Genomic DNA, 27171 nt, shown 5'->3' with positions numbered 1-27171 from the left:
TTATTTAACTGTTCACTGAGTGTTTAATAGAATATGAGCACTCATTTGGTCAAAATGCAGTGTATTGAAAAAACTGCTAGTCTTTAGTGTGGTTCTCTTTCTATACTGATGTTTCCATGGATGCAAACCGTTTGTCTGTTTGTTGTCATGCTCAGTATACATCTGCACTGACACACGATGCCATCCTGGTGATCGCTGAGGCATTTCGGTATTTGAGACGTCAGCGCGTTGATATTTCCCGTCGAGGGAGTGCAGGCGACTGCCTTGCCAACCCGGCCGTACCATGGAGCCAGGGAATCGACATTGAAAGAGCTCTCAAAATGGTAGGAGGGGTCCACAAAGGGCCTCAGACAGAGAGCTGAGAGACTTCTTCTAAGAGTTAGAAAAACAGCAACATTCAAATTTGTTACTATAAATTAATGTGCAATACTGTTTAGATATGCATTTACATTTGTTGAAATAGTTTGTGTTTATTTTCATCTGTCCGGTTTAATGATACCTATATTTAACATATATATAAAAATTATGTTTCATGCTTTTCTTTTGTTTTTGTTGTGCTTGTTATTTTGTGGGTGTTACTGTTGCTGTGTGCTTTCTTTCTGCAGGTTCAGGTTCAGGGTATGACGGGAAATATTCAGTTCGACTCCTTTGGACGGCGGTCAAATTACACCATTGATGTTTATGAAATGAAACCGGGAGGAGCCAGAAAGGTTAGTGGCTCTGGGAGGGCAGTTTCTATAAATTCACACAATATTAATGTCACAGTGAAGCCACAAGTCACTTTAGAACATTTAGCATTTAACATTTATGAGACTATATTTATTTATACACTTACCGGACACTTTATTGGGTACACCTTGCTAGTTGCCTTATTTTTTGTGGCATAGATTAAACAAGGTGCTGGAAACATTCCTCAGAGATTTTGGTCCATATTAACATGATAGCATCGCGCAGTTGCTGGAGATTTGTCGGCTGCACATCCATGATGCAAATCTCTCGTTCCACCACATCACAAAGATGTTCTAATGGATTGAGATCTGGTGACTGGGGAGGCCATTTGAGAATAGTGAACTCATTGTAATCTTCAAGAAACCAGTTTGAGCTTTGTCACATGGTGCGTTATCCTGCTGGAAATAGCTGTCAGAAGATGGGTACTCGTGTGGTCATAAAGGGATGGACATGGTCAGCATCAGCTTCAAGGTTCGATGTGTTGTCCATTCAGAGATGCTCTTCTGCTTACCTCGGTTGCCTGCAGCCATATCACCCTCTAACCCAAGACTGGTTTCCCACTGTAGCTAAGCAGGGCTGAGCCTGGTCAATACCTGGATGGGAGACCTCCTGGAAAAAACTAGGTTGCTGCTAGAAGAGGTGTTAATGAGGCCAGCAGGGGGTGCTCACCCTATAGTCTGTGTGGGTCCTAATGCCCCAGTATAGTGATGGGGACACTATACTGTCAAAGAGCACCGTCTTTCGGATAAGACGTTAAACCGAGGTCCTGACTCTCTGTGGTCATTAAAAATCCTAATGTCCCCCGTAAAAAGTGTAGTGGTTTAACCCTGGCATCCTGGCCAAAATGTGCCCATTGGCCTCTGTCCATCATCATGGCCTCTTAATCATTCCCATATATACTGATTGGCTTCATCTCTCTGTCTCCTCTCCACCAATATGCTGGTGTGTGGTGGGCATTCTGGCACAAAATGGCTTCCGTTGCGTCATCCAGGTGGATGCTGCACATTCGTGGTGGTTGTGGAGATTCCCCCCTTCCATATGTAAAGCGTTTTGAGTGCAGAGAAAAGCGCTATATTTAAGATAAATCATTATATATAATTTTTTATTATTTGAGTTACTGTTGCCTTTCTATCCACTCGAACCAATCTGACCATGTGTCCTCTGACCTCTGGCATCAACAAGGCATTTTCTCCCACAGAACTGGGAGTGTCACTGGATATTTTCTCTTTTTTGGACCATTCTATGTAAACCCTAGATATGGTTGTGTGAGAATCTCGGTAGAGTATTTTTTAGTTTCTGAAATACTCAGACCAGCCTGTCTGACACCAACAACCATGCTACATTCAAAGTCACTTAAATCATCTTTCTTTCCCCATCTGATGCTCAGTTTGAACTTCAGCAGATCGTATTGACCATGTCTGCCATGCAAGTTGCTGCTATGTTATTAGCTAATTAGATACTTGCGTTAACTGGCACTTGAAAAGGCGGCCGGCGGTGAGTATACATACTGTATATATAATGTGTTTTTTTGCTCCAAAAACAGAAAAACAGTCATTATTAACTCTTTCCCCGCCATCGATGGAATTTTCCCGCAATCCGTGTTTTCATTGTTTTATGGTAGGGCTTTATCGTGGGCTGTTAAGCATCTTCTGAAATCTCAGGATCAAAACACAGGTGAAAAAGAAGCAGAAACAAGTGATAGAAGCACTGCTTGCTTAGTCTTTGACAAAAATTTGATTTTCTCAGCATAAAAAAAAAAAATAGAATGCATGAAGCTAGAATAAAAAATAATTATTTAAAAGCAGAGGCTTTATTCTTTCTTTTGATATTTTGATATTGTATGTTTCATGCATTCATGCAACAAAATATTCTGGGGGCCATGAATTTTTGTGAAAATGATCAAAACTGCTGGCAGTGTCTGGCAAAAAAAACAATCTTACTGCCCTCTTTTAGACTCTCATCATTAAATGTTTAATTTGTTTCCTATTTCTTTTTTTACACTTTTTTTCTTAACTGTTTTTTATAGTACAAATAAATATTTGATCTTAAAAGTAAATAACCCCTTTAAGGTGCACTTGAATGCTCCAGCTACCGTCATACTTGCTTTCCTCCTCCATCATTCATGAGATCATGTTTCTACTGAGTCATTCTCTTTCTGTATTTCTCATTTCTTTTATTGGTTGACAGTGATTGATTAATTCTATTTATGCTTTTGCTGTTTCTGTTTCTGTTTCTGTCCCTTGCAGATTGGCTACTGGAATGAATACGAGAAATTTGTTTATATAGTGGAGCAGCAGGTTACCAACGAATCCTCCTCTGTGGAAAACAGAACCATTGTGGTCACTACTATCATGGTACACTATCTAAAGCTGCTTTTAAATATGCCGAACCATGACCCTTCTGCCCTCTCAGGTTTAGTGTCACAGTTGCATTGCATCCTGGGGGGGCAGAACGTTTTTCTGTTTTGCTTTGCTTTGCACTCACTCACTACATGTTGAAACAGTCGATCACAATAGAGTGTTTCAACTGTATCCGTGTGAGTGCCAAAGCATTTTCAGTTCCATTCCAGTGGCCTGTTGTAGCAGTGACATCACAATACTGGCTTTGGTAAGAAATAGGTTAGAATGTTCCTCTCTCTGCTTCTTTCACTTCACCAAACGTAAGTACTGAACGACTGAGATGTCGGGCTGGATGCAAATGGCAGTGTATATAGACACATGCAAACAAAAGGGCTGAGGGTTTTCTCACACATGTGAAATATTCAGTAAAGTGTTTTATTGTACATCCCCTCAGAGTTCAGATGTTCTCTGCATTTTCTAGCTGAGCTGTTTTTAATTTCCAGCGGTCAAATCAGAAGTGCCCATTAGGTGCAGACAGTTCGTTATTCATTTAGCTCCCTAAAATGACATAATTGTCCCAGCAGAAACGACGAATGTGAGCAGGGACATGACTGTGAGCAGTGTCCACTCAATAGCAAATCAATACAATTAAAGTTTTTGCTTAGATTGGCTTTTACGTATTTCTCTAATTTATTAGTGGCTATTTAAGTGCCACATGAAGACGAGTTGTGGTTGGGAACCAGCTCAGTGCCTTTTCATTCAATATTACGTTCTAGTAATATTACAAAATTAAATGCATACAGTACAAATGTACTGCCACAGTTTAGATACATCCTGTGAAATACAGCTGCAATTTTGTTTGACTAAAAATAAAAAAATCTGACCAAGCAGCCCTGATTTTGTAACTCCCAACCAAAGCAGAATGATGAATATATTCGAGTGAACTGTGGTTTTATACCATTTTAAAATAGCAAAATGTAATTAGAATTTTACTGTCCATCCCATATATTAACAGCTAACAAGAAATGCAGAACTTCTTAATCTAGAGCATTTCAAACAGGACACGTGCCAGGTTATGCACGTGGTAATGTTTTGCCTACTGGACATGTTACGTTGGACGACTCATTGTGTTTAAAGAAACATGCGTTAATTGAACCAAATGCTAGAAGTGAATCGGTTGGGGCTGTAGAGTGATTACAGCTGGGCTTAAACGAGTTTCATAATTACGTCCTTAATGAAGAACTCTGAGAACTTGAGGGCAGGGGGGGGGATAGAGGCGAGGACTGAGATGAAACTGAAAGAATATTAATTAAAGAGTGAATATGGTAATTAATCTTTTGAATAATGCATAACCTGAAGGTCACAGAAACCAAATCCTAGTGAGGAAAACATCAAATGAACTTCAGAACAGTGTCAATGAGGAATACAGTTATTTTAATACAGGTACATTAGAAAAGTGAGCATTTATAAGACCAGTCAGAATTACATAAACATATTTCGCTAAATTTAGTTAGTCATAGAAGCAGTCATATTTAAATGTACCACAAGGTTCGCCTTATGTTACATTTAAAAGTGATGATGACCTCTTTCTGACTCTGCCTATGATGATCTCATAAGTAGATACAGAAAGTGAAAGAAGAACTAAATCTTAGGTTAATTAGATGATTAGGTTAATAAGAGTTTGTGAAAGGTATGTTTTAGTCTGCATAGATTGGACAGATGTGCCTGTGTTTAGAAATCGCATATAAACTGACTGAAAATTCAGTTGCGTTTAGATGGGCCAGTTTGTAAAAAATATATATTTTTTAAATAGAGTTTGATCTGATGCTATTAAAGCAGCATTTTGATTGCTTTTAATGTTAGAGTTTCATCATCATTCATGTTAATGTTTGGCCTGATTAAAATAGTTAAAAGCACGCACACATGTGAGAAAACCTCTGCCACCCTCTTTAACCCACCCACCTGCATGCACTTTAGACGTACATGTGTGTAAGTTTAAGTGGAGCCCCCTTAAACTTGCTTGCTTTAGACTGACGAATGACTCCAGTTTACTAATGAGAGGACCTGCAACTTCACTTCTGTCAGCTCTGTCTTTCTCTCTCCACTTTGAGAAATTAGATTCCACTGAATAGCACTGTCCACAAACCCCAAACCCACTTTAAATTCAAACTAGCCTTCCTCACAGCTGCTGTTTGTTTGGTAGCTTGGCTGTTGGTCACATTGCTGTTACAAGACTCAAAATGCATGCTTATATTTCAGTGTTTGTGCGAATGAGTAAGAATGAATGTGTATGTGTGTGTGTGTGTGAGAGAAAAGTATTGGCATGATGGCAGACTAATGATTTTTTTGTGTTTTCTGGGCTGTCAGTCTGAAAGCCAGCTCAACCTCCTCTAATTTGGTTAACAGGAAGCTCCATATGTAATGTACAAGAGGAATTATATGCAGATGGATGGAAATGATCGTTATGAGGGCTACTGTGTAGACTTGGCATCAGAAATCGCGAAGCACGTCGGCATTAGGTACAAACTGTCCATTGTAGCTGATGGGAAATACGGAGCACGCGACCCTGAGACCAAGACCTGGAACGGCATGGTGGGGGAGTTGGTATATGGGGTGAGTGCTGGGAAAATTATCCTGCATGGGAAGGTTTTGGTGGTTGGATAGTGGCTGTGTGAAGCCAGCAACACTTAGGAGGCCTCATATATAATCACTGACCGCTCTGTCAAAATAAAAGTCACAGAATCACTGTTTATTTTTCTTTGCAGGTTTCAAAATGTGTCGTACAGAATCTTTTCATATAACTGAGCTGTTTGGTGCTTGTCAGAGTTGTTCTCAACATTTATTTCCTGTGTCACATGATTTATTTTGACACTGTAATGTGATTTTTACATTATTTACAGTCTCCTGGTGTTGCTGACATCACCCAAGTCTTTGGTCATGGTCAGTGTTTTTACGCAATAAAGCTCCAAACAAAGTAGTCTCTCTGCATGTTGTTGAGGCACCATGCGTAAATCCATTTAAAACACATTTATTTACAAAAAAACAAACAAACAAAAAACAGCTTCGCCCAATTTGTTCCTGGTTGCTGTTAAAGTTAAACAATACAATATAATCTCTAAGAATCAGAAGAGTGTGTGTCTCTGTGCTTTTGTTTTGTTTCTGTGTGATATTCAACATATCCTGACTACATGAGATGCATATCATTTAACAATCTCAGGTGAAGGGTGTTTAACTGGATATTCAGTCTTTTTTTAAAACTGGAATGATCCTATACACAATACTAGAATGCACTATGTATCTTCATCATATCCGCTATCAGATAATGTTGGAATTTTTATGTACATATTGACAAATATTGGATATTGTTCAGCAGATATATGATATAATATTTAATTTAATATAAATGTATATTGTCAGACATTTATCGTAAACAATTATTTGTCCATGTCATGAAAATAATTCCTGGCCTCTCTGTATTGGCCAGAATTGAGCGCATCCTTACACACAATGTTATTATGAATTTCTATTTAGTTCTATTGTTGAATTTTAAATTGAGTTTTGAGTTGCATTCATAAGCAGATGGAGACAAGAAGGCATTATGGGACAGAAGTACATGGTAACATTCTGCTACATACAGTTACAACATACAGTTAAATGTAAAGAGTGAACCAAAGGTTCTCCATTACTTGCTGTTATGAACCTTGTAAAAGTGTTGTTGGCACTGAAACAACTGGTTCACTCCTCAATTCTGCATTTTTATTGTCATTAGACTTTGAAAATGTTAAACTATCTAATCACATTTCCATGATCACACCATGACATTGTTTTTCTCATACTATGAACTGAGAGTTACTGTGTTCCATGTTTCCAGAGGGCAGATATAGCTGTGGCTCCTCTCACTATAACCCTTGTCCGGGAGGAGGTGATAGATTTCTCCAAGCCCTTCATGAGTCTGGGCATTTCCATCATGATCAAGAAACCACAGAAGTCCAAACCGGGAGTCTTCTCCTTCCTAGACCCATTGGCCTATGAGATCTGGATGTGTATCGTGTTCGCATATATCGGTGTGAGCGTGGTTCTCTTCCTGGTGAGTCGTTTCAGTCCATACGAATGGCACCTGGACGAGAATGAAGAGGCGAAGGATCCGCAGACGCCACCTGACCCGCCCAACGACTTTGGCATCTTTAACAGTCTCTGGTTCTCTCTTGGAGCTTTCATGCAGCAAGGATGCGATATCTCGCCAAGGTTGGTGTATTATTTAGCCCGTTCTTGTCTCTCCATCCTCATCTTTCTCTCTCCCCTCATCTTTGCAGTTTATGGTTGTCTCGTCTTTCATGGTGCATATATGTTATTTTACTTGAGGTGTTTCACTTGTCAATAAGCTAAAGCTTATTTCTTAACTCATTCTATCATCGTGTCACTTCATTCATTCACTTAACACTCATAAGTCACAATATTGTCACTACAACTGTTCCCGTCTTTCTCCACTTTTTCTCTTTTGAAATACAGCTTGTGTTAAATCAGTGGTTCTCTTTTTTTCTTTGGAACTAAAAAAAACTTTCGCTCCACATTCAGCCAATAATATAATCATCTATCAGTATTGCTGCCAAGTTGTGGCACTTATAATGACATATAATCATTTAACAGATGCTTTTGTACGAAGCAACTTAAAAATTAGGAAAAACAACAAACAATTGAATGCACATGAATCAATGTTTTATTTGCAGTTACATTATAAAGTTTTTATTCAAACTCCTGCTGTTTAATAATAAAATATAAAATTATTTAAAAAAAAAACAATTAAAACAGCATGTTCTGGGTAATGATCCAGTTTGTTTGCTGAATTATGAAAAGTTACAGTCTTCACTGAAAAAAGTTGGAAAAAATCTATTAAATAAAACAGGAAATGTATTTTATGATATCCAGAAATAAATGAAAAAATAAGCAAATGATACTGCTTTGCAGGGGCAATGATAAAGAGTTAGTTCGCCAAAATGATTTACTCATTGACATTGTCATGTTGTTTCAAACATACTGTAAGTAAACAAGATTTGAGAACTGCCTTGCGCTTTGAGAACCATTGCTTTAAATTTTAAGTGATGCTTGACGCCAACTAAAATAATTTATATTCACCATGTGTTGACTGTAAAATGTACAGATTTTCTCTTTCACTCTCTTTCTCTCTTTCTTGGAGGGCTACCGTGTTCTTGCTGCATGTCTCTATTTTACTGTCAGCAGTTTGGTGTTTATAAACTGTTTCAGTGGAGGATTGTCAGCCCTCTTCACTCATTCCATCGTTCTTCTATTCAGTCATTTGATTTTCCTGTCCATCTTACTCACCAAATTCCTCTTGGATTTGTCTTTCATTCTTGAGGTGATCTTTGTGACCCTGTTCTCATCCTCATCTTTCTTCCGGCCCTTCATTAGAGAGACCTGCCCAAACAGAAGCTTCAATTGTACTTTGAGTGATTGTTTTGTCCGTAGCTTGAAGACTTTTGCATCATTTATCATCAGTAATAGCTTTAATATGTTTGTATTAATTTTTTAACCTATCACAGGGGATTTGTTTGCTCTCCTATTGTCTCTCTGTCTCTCTCCCTCACTCCCTCTCTCTCAGGTCTCTGTCTGGCCGTATTGTTGGAGGTGTGTGGTGGTTCTTCACTCTGATCATCATTTCATCCTACACTGCCAATCTGGCTGCTTTCCTGACTGTGGAAAGGATGGTCTCGCCTATAGAGGGCGCAGAAGACCTGGCCAAGCAGACTGAGATCGCCTACGGAACGCTGGACTCCGGTTCCACTAAAGAGTTCTTCAGGGTAAGACAGCAATAGAAATGTTCTCTCAAATGCAATATTACCACCATTTTTAGCCAAGCTGGTGTGGTTATTGATGATAGTAATATATAAAAATAGTGTTCCGTGCCATTGTTTCCCAACCATATCTTGACCTTATTTACATCTACACTACCGTTCAAAAGTTTGGGATTGGTATGATTTTTTAAAATGTTTTTGAAAGAAGTCTCTTATGCTCCCTAAGGCTGCATTTAGTTGATCAAAAAATACAGTAAAATGCAATGTGATGGCTAAGCTGAATTTTCATCATCATTGCTCCACTCTTCAGAAAGCATTCTAATATGCTGATTTGGTGCTCAAGAAACATTTCTTATTAATGTCGAAATTAAAACCGTTATGCTGTTTAATATTTTTATGGAAAACATGATACAGTTTTTTCAGGATTCTTTGATGAATAGAAAGAATTCTTTCTATTCATCAAATAAAGTTTGAAATAGACTTTTTTTTAAAGAATGTAAATGTTTTTACTTCGCTTTTGATCAATTTAAAGGCACAATATGTAAGATTCTTTGACTAAAATATCCAAAAACCACTAGAACAATGTTATATATTTTGTTGACTTGTGTACTTGCATTATCCCAAATGTTTCCAACAATGTTTAAATCCGGAGAATCAGCTATTTTAACCAGTGTAACGACCCGTGTCATTGCGTAGCTTGTCAATTGTCATATCCGTGACGTGTTACCCTCGATTTCCAGTTTTACTACCGTAGAAACCATGGAAACACCAAAGACAATTTAATATATTATGTTATATTAGACAGGTGAGCAACTCTTTATAGTTTTCTTTATAGACAGAAAACTAATCATTGTTATATAGTTCAACACAGTTAGTTTTTTTGTTTAAATCTCTTGTTTTCTTGATTTACTCTGAGTAACATATTTGTACCCAAAAAGTAAATCGGACAACACTATTTTGTCAAGTTGCTAACATAGCATAATCAGAAAGAGCTTTATTTGTAACAGTAATACAGCATTTTCTCCACCATACGTTTTAAAATTAATTGCATGCCATTTTGCAACACAAGTAACCCAGCTTTTAATAATATGATATTCTAATATTGATCTAGCTTACTGCAGTGTGCATCAAGTTTCTCGTACCAGCCAGTAACATTACCATAACTTTCAACACACTCAAATGTATTTTTAGTATGATTTTTTTGACCAAAATAGAGTTGGGACCTGTTTGAATAGTAATTTAGCACTGGTGGCTGTTTCATTAGAATTAATTAAAATAATACGATTTTAAGTGATCAAACGTAACTGTAACAAAGTTCAAGTTTAGGGAAGAAGAACCAAACCGGCAAACATCAAACATAACATTAATTGTAAAATAAACATAAGGAGCTCCTCCATGGGACTCGAGAACGGTGTGTCGCGGCTCATTCACGGCATCAATCTATGCCTTTGTTATTGTTTTGAATAAGCGACCTCTAGTGGTGAAACTTACATACTGTGCCTTCAATTGATCCTTGCTAAATAACTAAATGGATGTGCCAAAAATAATTCTGCCTGTCTGAACAAAGCCTAATGTACGTTATTCAACTCATTAACCATAGTAGCTGAACTGAAATTGTCAATTAAAGGAGACATTAAAAATGTGCAGTATTGGAAGGGACTTTGTTACAGGATTGAAAAACACTGATATATAGGATTGAGGGAGTATGTGATATTGCTACGATGACAATTTATAAACATCATACTCTATTGGCTTTCTTTACACATTAGAGGAGCAAGACTATAAATTATTGTTGCCTAAAACCTATGGGAAGTTAGTCTCTAGATTCTTTTCCGCATTTCGTTTCAATAAACTGGTTTAAAAAAAAAAAAAAAAAAAACGATTCACCAGTTTGTTTACATAACCACACAATGATGTCACGTATACACAACTCTATTATTTAAGCACCCAATAGTCAGAAACAGAAACATGTTGGACATGCCCGAAAGACTGTTCTCAGTTCAGTGTACTGTTGGACTAACTGGAGCTGTGAATGAGTTGGCAAAAACCAGCATCATATGATCATATACTCCTAGATATTGGCTCATTTCAAGATGGAGTGACTGTCAGGCAAGTCTGTAAGTGAGTTTTGATTGATTAACTTGCTGACTTGTTTCAGACAGTTCAGTCTGATTTGTTGAGCTGGTTAGGCCAGTTCACAAAAAAAAAAAAAAAAACGGGGGGAAAAAAACAATTAGTTGGTGAACTGGACATCACTACTAATGTCTACATCGTACACGACAGTTGTCGCACCGCACTGTACATCAGAAATAAAACAAATATTTGTTGTGTCGTGCCGGATCCAGTGTAGACAGCATCACTGATTATTATGGGTTCTTATTGCGTATTATGGGTTCTATTTGCTTTGGTCGCTTTGCATCGGGCCGCTCACGTCTGGTGTAGACACGGTGTTAAATAACTTTCATACTAAACTAAGTAATCTAAAGAAAAGCACATATTTGTGTGCATTTACGGTACCTGCAAGAAATTCTGACAATAAAATATGATGACAGACTACTGGCAATCTGACAAAGACATGTCACCACAGACATCCGACCATCTTTGACTGAAAACATGTTTTACTGAATCTTTGCCATATACCATTTTCAAGTGAGGTAGCCAGGGGGCAGAGTGTGTGTTCGTGTCTGTCCATGTGTTTTGAGATGACAGGGAACAGGGCAGTTTTAAGATGACCCAGATACAACACTGCTGATGAGCTCATCCTGTCATTTCACCTTAATGTCATGATTACTCGCTAATGCGTGTGTGTGAAAGCAGATATACATGTGTACACACTCATGCACGCACTTAATCAGTCACTCACAGTCACTGTCACGTCGCAGACCCCCTATAGAGTGGTTGGAGTCAGAGTTTTAGAGAGAGAACACATGAAATGAGATGCCCTTCTGCTCTTCTCTCTTTCATGAGTTGTCATCTACTAACACACTGGATCAGAGATGACAGGAGAGCAGCTGACACAGAGTTGGACTGAATGTAATGTGGAGACAGTCTCCACCTTGTGTTCATAACTTATTATTTCAGACAAAAAAAAAAAATCTGAATTCTGTTTCCTCTCTGTACTGGCAAGTAATGGTAAATTTTTTTAAGTTTAGGTTTTTACGTAGAACAAACAATGTGCACATATTGTGGCAGCCAAACGGACCCCACAAGTAAAGTGATTTAAAGGAATAATCATCCTCATATCATTCCAAAATGTATTACTTTATTTCTTCCATGGAATACAAACGAAGAATTTATTTTGCTGGTACTCTTTTCCATGGAATTACAATGAGTGAGGTCTGACCCTTTCAATCTTCAAAAAGGATGCAAAAACACCATAAAATTATTGTAAAGAGGCCAATATGACTATTTTATTTAGCAAGGATGCATTAAATTGATCAAAAGTGATGTTGAAGACATTTACATTGTTACTAATTTTCTTTTACTATTTTCTTTTAGATCTGCTGTACAGCCGGAAAAAACTTTGTTGCATTATTTTCCTGTTATCACTGTAAAGCTGCTTTCAATCTGTATTGTAAAAAGCGCTATATAAATAAAGGTGACTTGACTTGACTAGGGATGCACGATATATCGGACACCATATCGGTATCGGCCGATATGTTAATTTTTACTGTTATCCCCAATAAGAAAATTTGGCAGATATATTAAAAGGAAAATACAGTTAAGTGCAACATGTGCAGCGGAAAATCTGTCATATAGGCTACATAAAATTAAAATGAGAACATCGTAATTTTGTGCTTTGGACATGGCTTTTAATGGTGAGACTTTAGTTTTTTTTTTAAATTGTATACAAATTTGGATTTAGATTTATCGCCCAAGATATCGGTCATCGGCTTTCAAATATAAATAATTATTGGTATTGGGCAAAATTCTCATATCGGTCATGCTCATCCCTAGACTTCACTTTCAAAATAAAAAATCAAGTATCAGTTTCCACACAAAAATATTAAGTATCACAACATTGACAATTGATAATAAGAACATTGATATTAATAAGAAATGTTTCTTGATCATGAAATAAGCATATTAGAATGATATCTGAAGGATCATGTGAAACTAAAGAGTAATGATGCTGAAAATTCAGCTTTGCCATCACATTTTTTTTATTTAAAAATATATTAAAGGAAACAGTTATTTAAACATTAATTTTATTGTATTTTTTTATCAAATAAGGGAAGACTGAAAGGTTATGTAAATTTTAAATGACTGTAGTCATTGCATCTAGTTACCTTAATACATTATTTAAAGAAGCATTTTTGGGAATAATCACTCAACTAATAGTGTAAATTGGGACTATATGTTTATCATGTCAGAGGTCTGAAAAGAGTCATTATTTTTTGCGTTTGTTTTGTGTCACCAGTGGCACAGAAATTGCACACTTCCCCCTTTGAATTCTACAGTTTGTGCCTGAAAATACATTCACTCATACACCAGCTGTGTGTAGGTCAAGTTAACCTACTTGCATGCACCATACTTGTGAGTGTATGTGTGTGAAACGGTGTCCTATAAAAGTAGGAGTGTGTGTATCTGTCCTAATAAATGTAGGTGTGTGTGTTTACCCCAGAGATATCCTGTCCACTACATGGCCATTTATATCTAGTCTCACAAGAGATGGACACAGAATATTTTGGTTTATGAAACTTAAGTTTTGATTTACATCAAAGGCAGAAGTACAGAAGAATTACAAGTAATAGTACAACCATAATTTATCTGTTCTTTTATTCATTCTGTGCATTCTGAGTGTGAGGATGTTGTGTTGGAGAACTGTGTGTTGAAATGCTGAGGTTTTTTCTTAATATAGTCATGTACTTTAACTCCAGAGACAGGGCTTGGTTGTAATGTCACTGAAAGAAAAAGTCTTAGGCAAGCATGGCAGATGATTCTTCCTCTAGAGAATGTGAGGGAACTTTGCAGTGATTATTTCAAGAGCTCTTCATTTTCTGTCTTTTCTTCTATGATTTTGTACTCTACTCTTGTCAGGTTTGGTCTCATTATTGAAGGAGGCTCCAAGATCAAAAGTCCCTGAAGGATCTTGTGAAAAAGACTCATTGAGAGGAGCGTTTGAGGTCTTTAGTTGACAATGTGTCTGGGGTGGGATGTTGTAAGACACCTGAAACTCAAAAAAAATAAACATTTACACATGCATTTATACACCAGATGTTTGTAGGTCAAGTTTAAATCAATGTTTCTTGATTTAAATTGTTTTTTTGGTTTTCAATATAATTAGCATTTAAATGGCAGACCATAGCATATGGCAGGGTGCTGCATGTGTACTGATGAAAAGCTAGAAATGCTCCTGGAATACAGGATATACATGTAACAAAAATTAGCTATTTTTTAATAATATAGTGGAGAATGATCATTGGTGGCTTGTGATGGGCCGGTGTAGGTCCCAGTCCATCGCTTGCTGAGAAGACATTTTAGCCTGTAAAATGTCATAAAACCCATTTATATCTCTGAACCTCCATAGAACACATTTCTATCTTTCCTAACCTTTCCATTCATTTCCTTTCTTTTTTCTTTCAGCGTTCAAAGATCGCCGTCTACGAGAAGATGTGGTCCTACATGAAGTCCGCCGAGCCGTCCGTGTTCGTTAAGACCACCCCCGACGGAGTGGCTCGCGTGCGCAAGTCAAAGGGGAAGTTTGCGTTCCTGCTCGAGTCCACGATGAACGAATACATCGAGCAGAGAAAGCCTTGCGACACTATGAAGGTGGGAGGGAACCTGGACTCCAAGGGCTACGGTGTGGCCACGCCCAAAGGGTCGGCATTAAGGTGGGTGGAATAATATAACAATTCCCTCTGTTGTTATAGTATTCCACCTACCCTGATTCCACCATCTCTCTCTTCTCTCTGTCTTCATGTTTTGTTTTTCATTCTTATTCTCTCACCCTTCTACCTTTTCTTAATCTCTCTACCTCAAACTCTTTTCATTCTTTTTTGTTTATCACTCTACTTGTCTCTCTTTCTCTTGCGGTAAATGACAAGGTAACCGTGTCTTGTGTGTCAAGTTTTTTTTAATTTTTTTTAGTTATGTCTGTTGTGTTGTTTTACCGTGTTTCTCTCTACAGAAATGTAATTTAACTTGTTAATTTACAGTCCATTTTTACAGTGTGATGCCTGTTGCTGTTGATTTCCTACACCCTTTTCTCCTGTCCTCCTCCTCCTTTTATATCTTCTCTGTCCTTCGCTTTGTGCTGTGATTGCAGTTCTGTAATATTTGTGTGGTTGGATTTTTTTTTTTTCTCTGCACTGGCTGCTCTCATGCATGTCATGCCATAAACTTGTTTCTTGTCCTCCTGGCAAACGGACTGTCCTTGCATCCTTCCCATCACTCACTAGCACTCAACCTCTTTTTCTTTCTCTCACTTCTTTCTGTTTTTCTCTCTCCACTCGGCACTACACACACCTTACTTGCATACACGCTTCTGTCTGTACCCAGTAGCCGACGCAATTAACCAATCAAACGGTCCAACCACTTCACCAGTTAACCGGTCTCTCCTTTGTATTGACCCCTAACAAAAGAGCAACTGCCAGTTGCTGCAGTCTCATTAGATTTCTCACGAACCTGTCCCTTTTCTTATGAGCTATGTGTTTATCGTTTGAAGAAGCGCTGTAAACCTGGCGGTGTTAAAGCTGAATGAGCAGGGCCTGCTGGACAAGCTGAAAAATAAATGGTGGTACGACAAGGGAGAGTGCGGCAGCGGGGGAGGGGACTCGAAGGTCAGCCTCAATCTCACCCAAACAACCATTTCATAGCTACGAGTAATCGGCAAGGCTGTGACCTATGACCTCCGGCAACAGTACCGTGACCCTCAGGGGTGGACACGAGCAAACTGAGCTTAATGATCTGAGGACATTAGCACCACTGCGACGGCCGCAGTTACTGTCAGCGCTGCTAATGTAATGTTTTTTGGAGATTACGTAATAAGGCAAACTGTGATCAGATGTGACCCTTTACTTGGCTAATGGAGGAAAGGGAGCAGAGGAGGAGAGGAATAAAGACTCGGGTGGGTGGATGTGTAGAGCGAGGTCAGGGTCACTGAGAGCGCAGCTTATTAGGATGGTTAGGTTCTTGCGAACCTGCTTCGCGGGTTTGTTTGTGTGGTAAAACAAGCAGCTTGTTCTAGGTAGAATAGGCTAGGCCCTCTCTGGCTCTCCTCTGATCTGTAACATCAGATCATCACAAAATGTAGTGTTGTTTGTGTATCCCAAGGCTCCAGGATTTAATGGCTATCAACAGAAAGAAAAAATAGAGATGAATGGGGATCTAATAGACAGTGCAAACAAGACCAAAACTGCTCTGGAAAATGGATGTCTGTAGCACAGAGAATTGGCTGAGCCTATTTGATGTTTATTATTATGTTTAAGGGATAGTTCACCCAAAAATGTTAATTATGTCATTGTTTAGTGTACTAGTGTGCTCCAAACATGTGACTTTCTTTCTTCTGTGGAACATACTTTCTGCAGAAGAAAGTAAGTCATACAGGTTTGGAATGACACGAGGGAGAGTAAGTGATGACAGAATTTTCATTTCTAGGTAAATGATCTCTAGGTTTGGAGCTGTAGTTTAGCGTAGTTATGATGACGTGTTTAGGTTGCAGTTTACAATACCCTCTAAAAATGTGGAAATGCCCTAGGTAAAGTGGCATTTTTGGACAATATCAACATGAATGTAATTTTTTTTTTGCTGTAAATGCATTCAAGTAACTTGCCGTTATCATTGAAGACCAGAAATAATGAATTTATTTTGTTCTTAAATATTAATGGCAATAAATGCACGCCACAGTCAGCTGTAAGGCCTCAATACAGGATAAACTTAACTCGAGTTTCTTTTTTGCAGATTATTGGGTCAGCATGCCTTCATAGCTTTACCAATTGATTGCCTATTAAGATTAGTGAACAATAGACCAATTAGAGCAGTTTAGAGATTTAAAAATAGTGTAGTATTTTTCTGTGTTCTTAAAATCATATTTATTTTAGTAAATAAAATGTTTTTTTTGTTTGTTTTTTTTGTGTTGTCCCTATGCAAAGTCTTCACAAATGACAAGTATTTATGCTGATATTGTCCAAATCACTATGCCTACAGTATGGTGTTTCCAAACATCCGGAGGGCACTATATGTCGAGTGTCTGTTTGTTAGTGTCATATTTCTGGTAGTGGCAAAAGAGAAGTGCGAAGACTTTTGGTATCTTCACATCTCCAATCAATTGGTCAGATGACAGATTTTTTTTTTTTTAAAGATGCCATCTTTGATCTTTGGCCAACTCCCTGCTACAAGTATGCAAATCCTTTTGGAGCCGCTGGCTCTCTCAGATTATTCCCTGAATTGCCGTGTAATCCATGGAAAAGCCGTAGCTCCCTTGTTGGTGGGATTAAAAACAAAAAATATAAAACCACTGGGACAGCCAGTCCTGAAGGGACTAAAACATCACAGGAAAACGTGAGAATTCTAATTAAACACTCCTAGAAATCAAAGGTGGAGAAAGATCTGGTGCCGTATTGTAGACTCACTAAACGCACATTTTCATCTGCATATGAATGCACAGATAACCACAAACAAGTACAAATTCATTATACTCACACACGCACACTTCTAAATTAATTTATGGCCACCTTTTCTTTAGCCCCTGTGCCTGCAGAATGGTCACCCTGTGTTCAGCCTATCATGAAGGCAAGGTAGCCCCACTTTGTCCTGATTGGTCTTCAAAAGCGGGTTAACTGCTGTAATTGGCTCTCTCTCATGAGTGGCGTCTGAGCTCTAAAAACTCAGAGGAAGATGGCCGCCTAGTCCATGCATTGATAAGTTGAGCATGCTGGGTGGAGGGTGTCTTGTCTGTTATGACATCACAACTGCATGTTTCTCATTTATTGACCTGAGTCTGATCCAAAATGCATGAATGGAGTAATTCAGCAAACCTAGCAAGTATATTATACTATTATTAGCACACATAGCAAAATTAAAAACAGCTGATTCACTGCAAATATAGAGAAAACTCCAACACATAGAGCACACAGAGCAAACACACAGTACAGTACAGAAACAGTGGTGAAAATCCACCCCCAATGCATTAGGATGTATTCATGAATGTAGGAATCAGGGCCCCGGTTTTCACATATGGATTACGGAAAACCCTTCTTCTTTTTTTTAGCTGTTGGCGATTTAACACACTTCTGAGTTCTTTGAAGCTCATCATAGTCATGTGCTCTCAAACCTGTGAAAGCTGAAAACAGAATTCAACCATTCATTCTGACAAGAGCACCCTGTTGAAGTACAGTAGGAACAATATTTAGTAATTTATTTATTTTGGAATAAAATTTGTACAAAAATATATACAAATTATTGGTATTGAAACCATATTTGTACAGTGCTGTTGTATTGAATAAAAGTGTGGATTTTCAATTATAATATAAGTAAAAAATACAGTAAATACGAATTGAATGTGCTCAAACATTAGGTCCATCTCTCCATAAACAGATCTCATTCTTTCAAGGTATTATTCGTCGGGTGTCTAACCATTCGAGGTCCGAAGCTGGCTTGTGTCACGGTGGTAAGTATGGTATATTTGCTTTGCTGGATTACAACTCTCATCATTTAGCAGAAGGAAAATAAACTGAGTTTCCCAGCAGTCCTGCTGATGACATACTAACATCTTACAAACGGAAATGTCCAGATGGAATAGTAACATCTTCGTTTCCATTATTTTGTCTGCTTTCGTTTAAACAAATGTTTTTTTGTTTTTTTTTTAAATAAAATTTGCCATAGGATGCGTTATGCAAATATCTACGAATGCCCCGCGAATATGAATATTCTGTTTATTATTTATGTGCTGACTTTCATATGGGCTTGGTGTTTTCGTTTGTAAGATGTTTGGCTTCAGCCCTCACCCACCACAGACCGGTTCCCCTTCTGACTGCTGGGTCCTGTTTATCTGTTAGTCAAGTAAGGGTTTTTTCTCCCGATGGATCCGGCTTGCTGAATACTGGGTTAGAAAAGCTGCATTCACACCAGAATTACAATAACCAAACTCATCTGCCCAATGCTCTTTGTAATTATGCTCTGTTTGGCTGTGTTACCATGGTTACTCTCTCTGCCTCTGTTGGAACAGTGAGTGCCGATTACTCAAAGCGATAACAGTAGGTAGCACTGCCAGGTCAAAGGTCGAAGGTAACACTGAGGCTAGCCCTGCCTGCATTCCCTCTCTCTCTCTCCATCTCTCCCTCTCTTATTCTTTCGCTGTCTGCGATATCAACAGCACAAGGCCAGGTGTCCTACAGTATCGCTTTGGTTAACAGATATTCGGTAGGTTTAAGTTTTAATAACATAAAATAACATAATGGTGCCATGTTATTTATGTTATTTCCCCTCGTGAAGAACTCCTGTAAACCTTGCAGTGTTGAAACTCAGTGAACAAGGCATCTTAGACAAGCTGAAAAACAAGTGGTGGTACGATAAGGGTGAATGTGGGACCAAAGACTCTGGGAGTAAGGTTAGTCTGCTCACTCATTTGCCAACAAACATAATTCATATTCTACAAACATCATAACAAGCCTTACTGGTTTTAATGGATTTAGTGGATTTGGCTCCAGCTGGATTCACTTCATTTTGGCCCCTTCTTTTGAAAGCCTCTTTACAAATGTAGCAAATATCAAAGCCTTTAGCGTTAATGAGACAACACAACAGATCCACCCACCCACACACACACACACACACACACACACAAGGAGAAATGGCATATTAAGGAAGCTCTTACCAGTGTTCGAGATTCATTATTTTAATGATGTAGTAATTAAGTGTTACATAAAAGTATTTTGTAGTAAGCATTCATAACAGTGATTTAGCAATTAAGTATTTCATTCAATATTTCCTCTTCTGCTGCTGTGACATGGCCTCATTCTCAATATTGTTGGTATTTTGTTAACTAATTCGTTTATAAATTGTCTCCAGGCAACATTCATAGATATGAATAATCAGAATGAAAACTTAAAAGAAGCACAGTCACTCTGAAAGTATTTATAATTGGCCAGATGGAGGAAGACTGAATGCCATATAGCATGTGAAGATTAATACATTCTGTTCAAGTGAATGTACATACCAGGGACATATCCGTGGTCATTTTATTTCAAGTCCTGATTGAGTTTATAGAACTGCACAGCGCCCCCTGTATTAGCCAGTGGCATCGGTTTAATAAAGACCACGTGCAGGAAAGCGTGTTTGCCTGGAGACTCTAGCTGCAATTCTTTTATCCCAATTCTCAATGTAATCCAGTCTGATAGGAAAGTTAATTAACTCTGAAAACATGTCCCATGTGCATAAGCACAGCAGATCCGTTACGAGGCTATACCACCGACTATATGGGCCTGTAACCATGGTAACCGTATTCGGGGAATACAGGTCTCTAGCTTTGCATTCAAGACCGTAATGCTACCCCAGTCCTCGGTTGCTATGGTGCCCTTTCACAGGCTTCTAGTGAAGACAGACCATGTTTGTGTGTGTCAGAGTGTTTCGTAGACATCCAGGCTGGTGGTCACAGCAGCAGAACCGAGTCCTGTTGAGGCTTGTCTGTGTTTTGAGGTGTGGCGATGGTCGCATGCAGGTGTCTGTTAATGAGTTTTGAAGGCTGTGAAGCTTGCAGAAGTAGTTCAGAGAGGGGAATTGCCATAGTAACATCAATATTCTTCCCCCCTCCTTCTCCTCTTCCTTACTTCCTCTGTTAAGATGGCAGACCGAAGAAGCCAGAGGATCCGACTGTAGCTCTCTGTTGGCAGCTTATTTGTCATGTTTCTGTACTGACTCAACTTCACCTCTAGAGGGGGCAACAGGCTCAGAGCTGGCTCTTTGTGTGTGTGTGTGTGTGTGTGTGTGTGTGTGTGTGTGTGTGTGTGTGTGTGTGTGTGTGTGTGTGTGTGTGTGTGTGTGTGTGTGTGTGTGTGTGCGCGCGCGCATTCTGTTCGAGGGCAGTGTTTCACTGTCTCTCTGGCCAGTAGAGTGAAGGTATGAGAGGAGAGAGGGAATAAATTCTTCCTCTCTTGAGCTGCCTGAGCTTTTAATCCATTAACCTTTGACCTCTGGGCACACCTCATAATGATTTGATGCCCTTTTGAATACAGCCCTCAAGTACCCCTTTTATTTAGTTCATCTACTTTCCCCCCTCCCAAGCAAGTTGCGTATGGTATGTGTGTTACAGGGCTTGCACGGCTACTCTTTTTTGTTTTTTACCAGGCGTAGTCAGCGAATCACTGTTTACGTTGTTTATATAACTCCACATCAGCAGTATTTGCTGTTTCCGGCAAGTCTAATTCTGCATTAATGCTGGAGTTGCGAGTGCAAAGAAAGGTGAGAAATTGCCATTTACAGATTAATTATTATTTTTTAATTCTTAATCGGTTTCTGTCTGGCTTTGAGTGCCACTTAATTTAAGTTCACGTAGTTTCACAAAGCTTTGCTATAAATTTGGCTTTATTTGAACTCAAAAATGAACCATCTCGGATATCCGCAGCACTTATGTAACGTTCGCACATTACCTGCTTTGTGAAAGTAAACCGCTCTATGTTGGTTTGAATAAATTGCAGATTATTTGAGCATACACTCTTAACAAAGGGCCCAAAAAGGTTGTTTTTTTTCTTTCTTTTTTTCAACAAGCCATTGAAGAACCATTTTGGGTTCCCCACAGAACCTTTCAGTACACGCATTCTAAAACAACCATTTTTATATTACTGTGAATAACATTTTAATAATTTAAATTAAAGTTAAATTAAATTAAAGTTTATTATAAGTTCTCGTACCTGTATGATTTTAAGGTACACTAACCTTTGGCCCTCTAGCGGTTACAAAACAAAACTGCATGCATTTTGCGGAAGAACATTGTTTTGGTTGTGCTTCAGTTCCCAGTGACTGCGGATGAATAATGTTATCCTACTGCTCATAAAATATTCACTACTATGCTTAAGAGATATAACCAGTTTAGATGGAAAGGATCATGACTAGCTGAAGATGTTAAGATTGACTCGGTACCTCCTCTAAAAATTCCAGCACAGTGCTACAACAACCAAAAAGAAATGACCCTTCATAATAGATAATACTTTGCAATGAACTCTGTTAGAGAGCTACATATGGCCATTTATCTGTTCAATAAAATACCTTACCTTTGCCTGTACCTTACCTGCCATCTCCGTGTTGCTTTTACAACATTTCAAATCCCTCAGTTTTCACCATCTCTGAAAGCCAAGCCAATCTTGATTCTCGTTTTAATTATTTTATTTTCTCTGTCGCAGAAGTTCCTGTTTGGCGTTGTTTTTAAACGTGATTCCCTGGAGATTTGAGATTTAGCTGCTCCATGTCAACCTTTCTCACTTGTTGTGACAACTAACCGATGCCACTCCCACATGCGTCAAAGTAGCCAGAGCAACTTTTCTCTATTTCCGGATATGACGAAACGCGCACGGAATAGAGTGACGCAAGTACTCAATTTCGTGTGAAAAGCATACCACTAGGTCTAAAATAAAAAACACTTTTAACAGGCTTACCATATTGAATTAGGGTAAGATAAAAACACGTTTTGGAAGATTAATGGTGTATTGACCTCATTTAGAAAAAAAAAGTTACATAGTGCACCTTTAAATAATTTCCAGATGATTTGAGCATACCCACAAAAATTATCCTCCTGTCGTCCGATGTATGTAGAATTGGCGCAGTCAATGACAAGTTGGCGCAGACCCAATGAGTTGACTAGTCGTGCAACCCCTGAGATCGAATGTGAGGATACGCTGATGTGTGCAAATAAGTGCATGCTGGGTTGTGAAAGCTTGCATGCGTATGTTTAAGGTCCTTTATTAGTTATTATATAGTAGTCTGGTGTGCATCCAAGTAGTATACTTTTGTACTAACTGTGTCTCCCCCCCACAGGATAAGACCAGCGCGCTGAGTCTCAGTAACGTGGCCGGCGTGTTCTATATCCTGGTGGGGGGTCTGGGTCTGGCTATGACTGTGGCTCTGGTGGAGTTCTGCTATAAGTCGCACCAGGAGACCAAACGACTCAAACTTGCCAAAAATGCCCAGAACTTCAAACCAGCTCCTCCGTCCACTGCACAGAGTTTCACCACATACAGAGAAGGCTATAACGTCTACGGAACAGAGAGCGTCAAAATATAATGGTTCGTCTAAGGATGTTTTATGTGTATGTTTTGAATGTTTGTTACTGGTGATACCATTTCTTAAAAAAAGGTATTAATGATGGGAGGTCTACTTCTGATGAGTGATGATATCAGAGTTGGTGTTCAATTCTGAGGTAAGTAAAGTTTTCCACTGTGTTAAAGCTGCTGTTAGCTATTTGTTTTTAGAATAGCAGTTGTTCTGAGAAATCACACTTGTCTCTTTAACTGCCCTAGGCGCTGTAAACATAAAAAAAAAAATCCAAGCATGGCCCAGTCAGCAGAGTTGGAGCGTGTTATTTTGTAATGAATTATACTACCGCTCAAAAGTTTAAGGTCGGTCTTCAAGGAGAAGTCTTATACTCTAAAGAAGTCAGCAAGACTTAGACTTGCGTCTCTTATACACACCATGGCTGCGTTTATCTTCTCAAAAATGCTGTAAAAAATAATCAATATTATTACAATTTACAATAGCCGTTTTCTAATTTAATGTTTAAAATGTAATGTATTCGTGTGATGCAAAGCTGTACTTTCTGCAGCCATTGCTTCAGTCTTCAGTGTCACATCAATCATTCTTTAGAAACCCTTCTCATATGCTGATTTGGTGCTCAAGACATTACTTTATCAAGATTGAAAACAGTGATACTTAATCTTTCTTGGAAGCTGTGATTTTTCAGGATTCCTTGATGAATAGAAAGTTCAAAAGAACAGCATTTATTTGAAATGGAAATCTTTTGTAACATAATACATGTCTTTATTGTCACTTTTGATTATTTTAATCCATCCATTAATTTACTGACCTTGAACTTTTGAATGATAATGTATATAAAATAAATAGTTACTTCTATTAAAAAGGAACCATATATAAAATAAATAACTACAAAATAAATAGTGATTTGTGTAATTTGAAATAGTGGCAGTTTGCCAGTTAGAGAATTTGGCCAATCATAAAACTTGAAGGTGCCTCTCAACCTATCACATAGGAGGTGCTTTCTAATTCAGTGCTTAAAGTGCGGTCACATTTACCATTGTTCAGGGAATTTTCAATAGGAATCTGTCCGATCAGGAATGTTGCACGGAAGCGAAATATTTCCCCACACATATTTTGCATCGGGTTCAAGTTGGTCAAGCAAACTTGCTTGAAAGCTGCTTGATTTGAAAGTGACTTCTCTGTGAGCTGTGCTTCATACAATATTGACAATAGATAATGGACCTTTTACCTTAACAACTTTGCTGATATTTCACTAATGTGACCTCACTTTTAGTCTGGTGGTACTTACAGCAGCTTTAAGTTGGTGCCATGAATCAGAGGCTCCATCTCTTCAAACTTCCTGCTTTTAGTTCAGTGCCTTTGGCGTCGGTGAATTGTGTTATTGTCAAAAGAAACTATCTTCCTGCAAGTCTCAAATGGGTTGGGCTGCTGTCTTTTCTTATTCTCAGATTGGAAGCCTGTCCCTTGCTGATCATGTCGTATGCGGCATGGGATAGACTCTCCGTCTCTTTGAGGCGACTGTGATTCCCTTTAGAAAGTGGACACGCACCCAACCAAAACCCATCTCACCGGAACATTTGTCTTCTCGGCTCTGACCACAACCTGAACCAATCACGCGACAGACTATCGGATGGACCAAACACCCGCCCACCCTCTCGCAGTGCCTTACTGAACCAGTGGCAAAACAACAAAACATGCAGGCCATCCCACCAAAGTCCTGGAGATGTCCTGCTGGGTGCTGGGTCTCAAACCATATTTAAAACGTATTCTTATTATGAAGGGGAAAGAGGGTGAAGGAGGGAGGGAGAGATAGACACACACACACACACACCATAGAGAGGTTTGATCTCCTGATCAGTGATGACAAGTGTTTAATGAGCGACAGTCAGCTTGTCTTCATGAAAACTCACACCAAAAGGGTTTCTGCAAACAAACATATTATGCAAACTGTAGTAAATGTTTTTGAAGGATTCTGCTCATTCATTTGTTTAAAAAATGTGTGCTGTGAATCTGTCCTCATCAACTTATGTTATGAATAATTTAAATAATAATTTCAGATACATAATGGCAACAGAGTACTAATGTCAATATTGTTTTCCTTTTACAATTTACAGTTTATTTAGATTTTTTATTTCATAGTGCATTTACTTTAGCGGAAGAGTGAAGTTTGTGTGAGAGAGTGAATATTTCTGTTTTCTGTACTCAAAACCCAACAAGGGTGGAAGATGCTGAATTGTTATTGACATATTACTTTTTTCTTAAACATAGGAGATAAATAATGACAAGACATTCATATAGCATCTGCAACAAAAAATCACATTCATCACTATCATAGATAAGTTCTTTAAGTCAAATTTAGGAAACAACAGCAAAATGTCTAATAGTTTGTATACTTTGGTTTTAAAAAATACTTCAATAAACTGTGATTGTCACAGAGGTATGATATCTGTTAAACCGATTTTAAAAAAAGAGAGAAAAGAAAACACATGGATCTTTGATTTTATAAATCCAGATAAAGCCACTCTGTTGTAATTCTTAACATTTGTTTAGATGTTAAAATGCATATTTATTTTGAAGATTTTATATAACTGATTTCTGTATGATTTCTAAGTGAACTTGCATGTACAGTAAGGATGAAAACTGCTTTCCCCTCAGTAAAGCCTCCCTTGACATGCCCCTCTTCCCATATCCTCCTCCATTCCTGGTTAATAATAATAATAAAATAATGAATAGAAAATAATGAAATGATCTAGATACATCCTGACGAAAACAATAGTCTGTCCCGCTGCATGACTGCATCCCACTTAAACATTTAAGTATATTTTGTAAATAAAGACAGATTTAAGACAAATTTCTACTGACTAATGTGTGATTTGTGCTTCAGAACCAATGAGTTTGTAGCTACTCGTGTATATGTATTATCTTAAACATTTTTTTTTTTTGTCATTGATTGATGCTTAGACTACATTCTCCAAGGGATTTCAGTCTGTCTTTCTTATGGTTGTCTGTGCACATTATGCTCATAGGAGAAACTATTGTTACGTTGAAAAAACACCTCATTAATTTGATGTCATCTTTTATCAGGTCCGACAGCTTCCCACTGCTGATTGACATGTTCCACTAAACCACAAGAAGACCATGAGATCATGTCAGAAGCTTTGCATTCTAGATTACAGTAAAATGAAGAGATGATCTTATTTATAATAACTCACTTACAAATAAGCCTCATCACTATTGCAATACATGCCACCTGCTGAGCAAATAGGCGCCTGCTGCTGTGCATGCAAATATAGTACATGTTGCACAGCAGCAGCGGACAGGTTTGTGTAATAAGAGGTTAATGGAAAAGTGCTTTACTGAAACTGTTTTTAGAGCTTTATGACCAGTGTAGTCCTGCTTAATTCTTCTGAAGATTTACTAATAAGGCTGGTGTGGCGTAGCGGCAAAAGTCCTGGGCTGATCATAGGAGGGTTGTTGGTTCGATCCATTGAAACATCATCATTCAGGAGGCCTGTATCTGTAAGTGTGAATGAGTGGATAAAAGCGTAAGCGAAATTACGTCTTTTTTGCCTTAGAGTAACGTTAGCCTAGCCTAAATGTGTTTCTAAAAACACATGAATAATTGTACACGTCAAAAAGACACTATTATTCTGTTCTTGTAGAGGGTTCAGTATGTATTCCCATTGCAGCAGCTCTGCAAACTGTTCTTGCGAGTTTTATTCAGATAATAAATGGTGATGCACCCGCCACACCCCACCAATGCATTATACGCTCTCATTTCCCCCTCAGTGGTGTTTGTTTTCATTTATAAGCTTCGTGTCTGGTTTGGATTAGACGAGCTTTTTCTGCCTACATCCGCCTTATTTACTTACTTATTTATTTATTTATTTTGTTTCGCTGCCGGTTTGTAAGATTGCTCGTGTCCCTTCGGTTGCCTGGCAACGCGCGTGGCAGTGGGCGCTCCTGACCTTGCGTCCGCGACCGCGCACAGCGCGCGCGCTTAAAATAGACCCGGGGAGATTGACGTTAATTGAAAATAAGAAAAACGCAAGAAGAGCCGAGCGCCGTTCATACGGCTCGACGGGGAAAAA

General features: G+C 38.4%; 1 protein-coding gene across 10 annotated transcripts in view; it reads left to right on the top strand.

The window, feature by feature from the left end:
* Positions 1-25931, top strand: part of gria3a (glutamate receptor, ionotropic, AMPA 3a) — a 41846-nt gene extending 15915 nt beyond the window's left edge. For 2 of the 10 annotated variants that reach the window (XM_079606487.1, XM_079606485.1), the window contains 10 exons: positions 156-323; positions 606-710; positions 2976-3083; positions 5475-5681; positions 6940-7313; positions 8686-8884; positions 14465-14712; positions 19313-19427; positions 22844-23091; positions 24529-25931. In XM_079606487.1, coding sequence (XP_079462613.1) covers positions 156-323; positions 606-710; positions 2976-3083; positions 5475-5681; positions 6940-7313; positions 8686-8884; positions 14465-14712; positions 19313-19427; positions 22844-23089 — 1770 coding nt within the window. In that variant the 3' untranslated portion in view covers positions 23090-23091; positions 24529-25931. Of the gene's footprint in view, positions 1-155; positions 324-605; positions 711-2975; positions 3084-5474; positions 5682-6939; positions 7314-8685; positions 8885-14464; positions 14713-15545; positions 15661-18804; positions 19241-19312; positions 19428-22843; positions 23092-24528 lie in introns of those variants that run through there. The other 8 variants (XR_013796811.1, XR_013796814.1, XR_013796815.1 and 5 more) reach the window with 8 other exon arrangements.
* The last annotated feature ends 1240 nt before the right edge of the window (positions 25932-27171 follow it).

This window comes from Phoxinus phoxinus (genome assembly GCF_949152265.1).
Source record: "Phoxinus phoxinus genome assembly, chromosome: 3".
Taxonomy (NCBI): Eukaryota; Metazoa; Chordata; class Actinopteri; order Cypriniformes; family Leuciscidae; genus Phoxinus; species Phoxinus phoxinus.
Note: the sequence above shows the minus strand (reverse complement) of the source record. Positions and strands in the feature narration are given on the sequence as shown.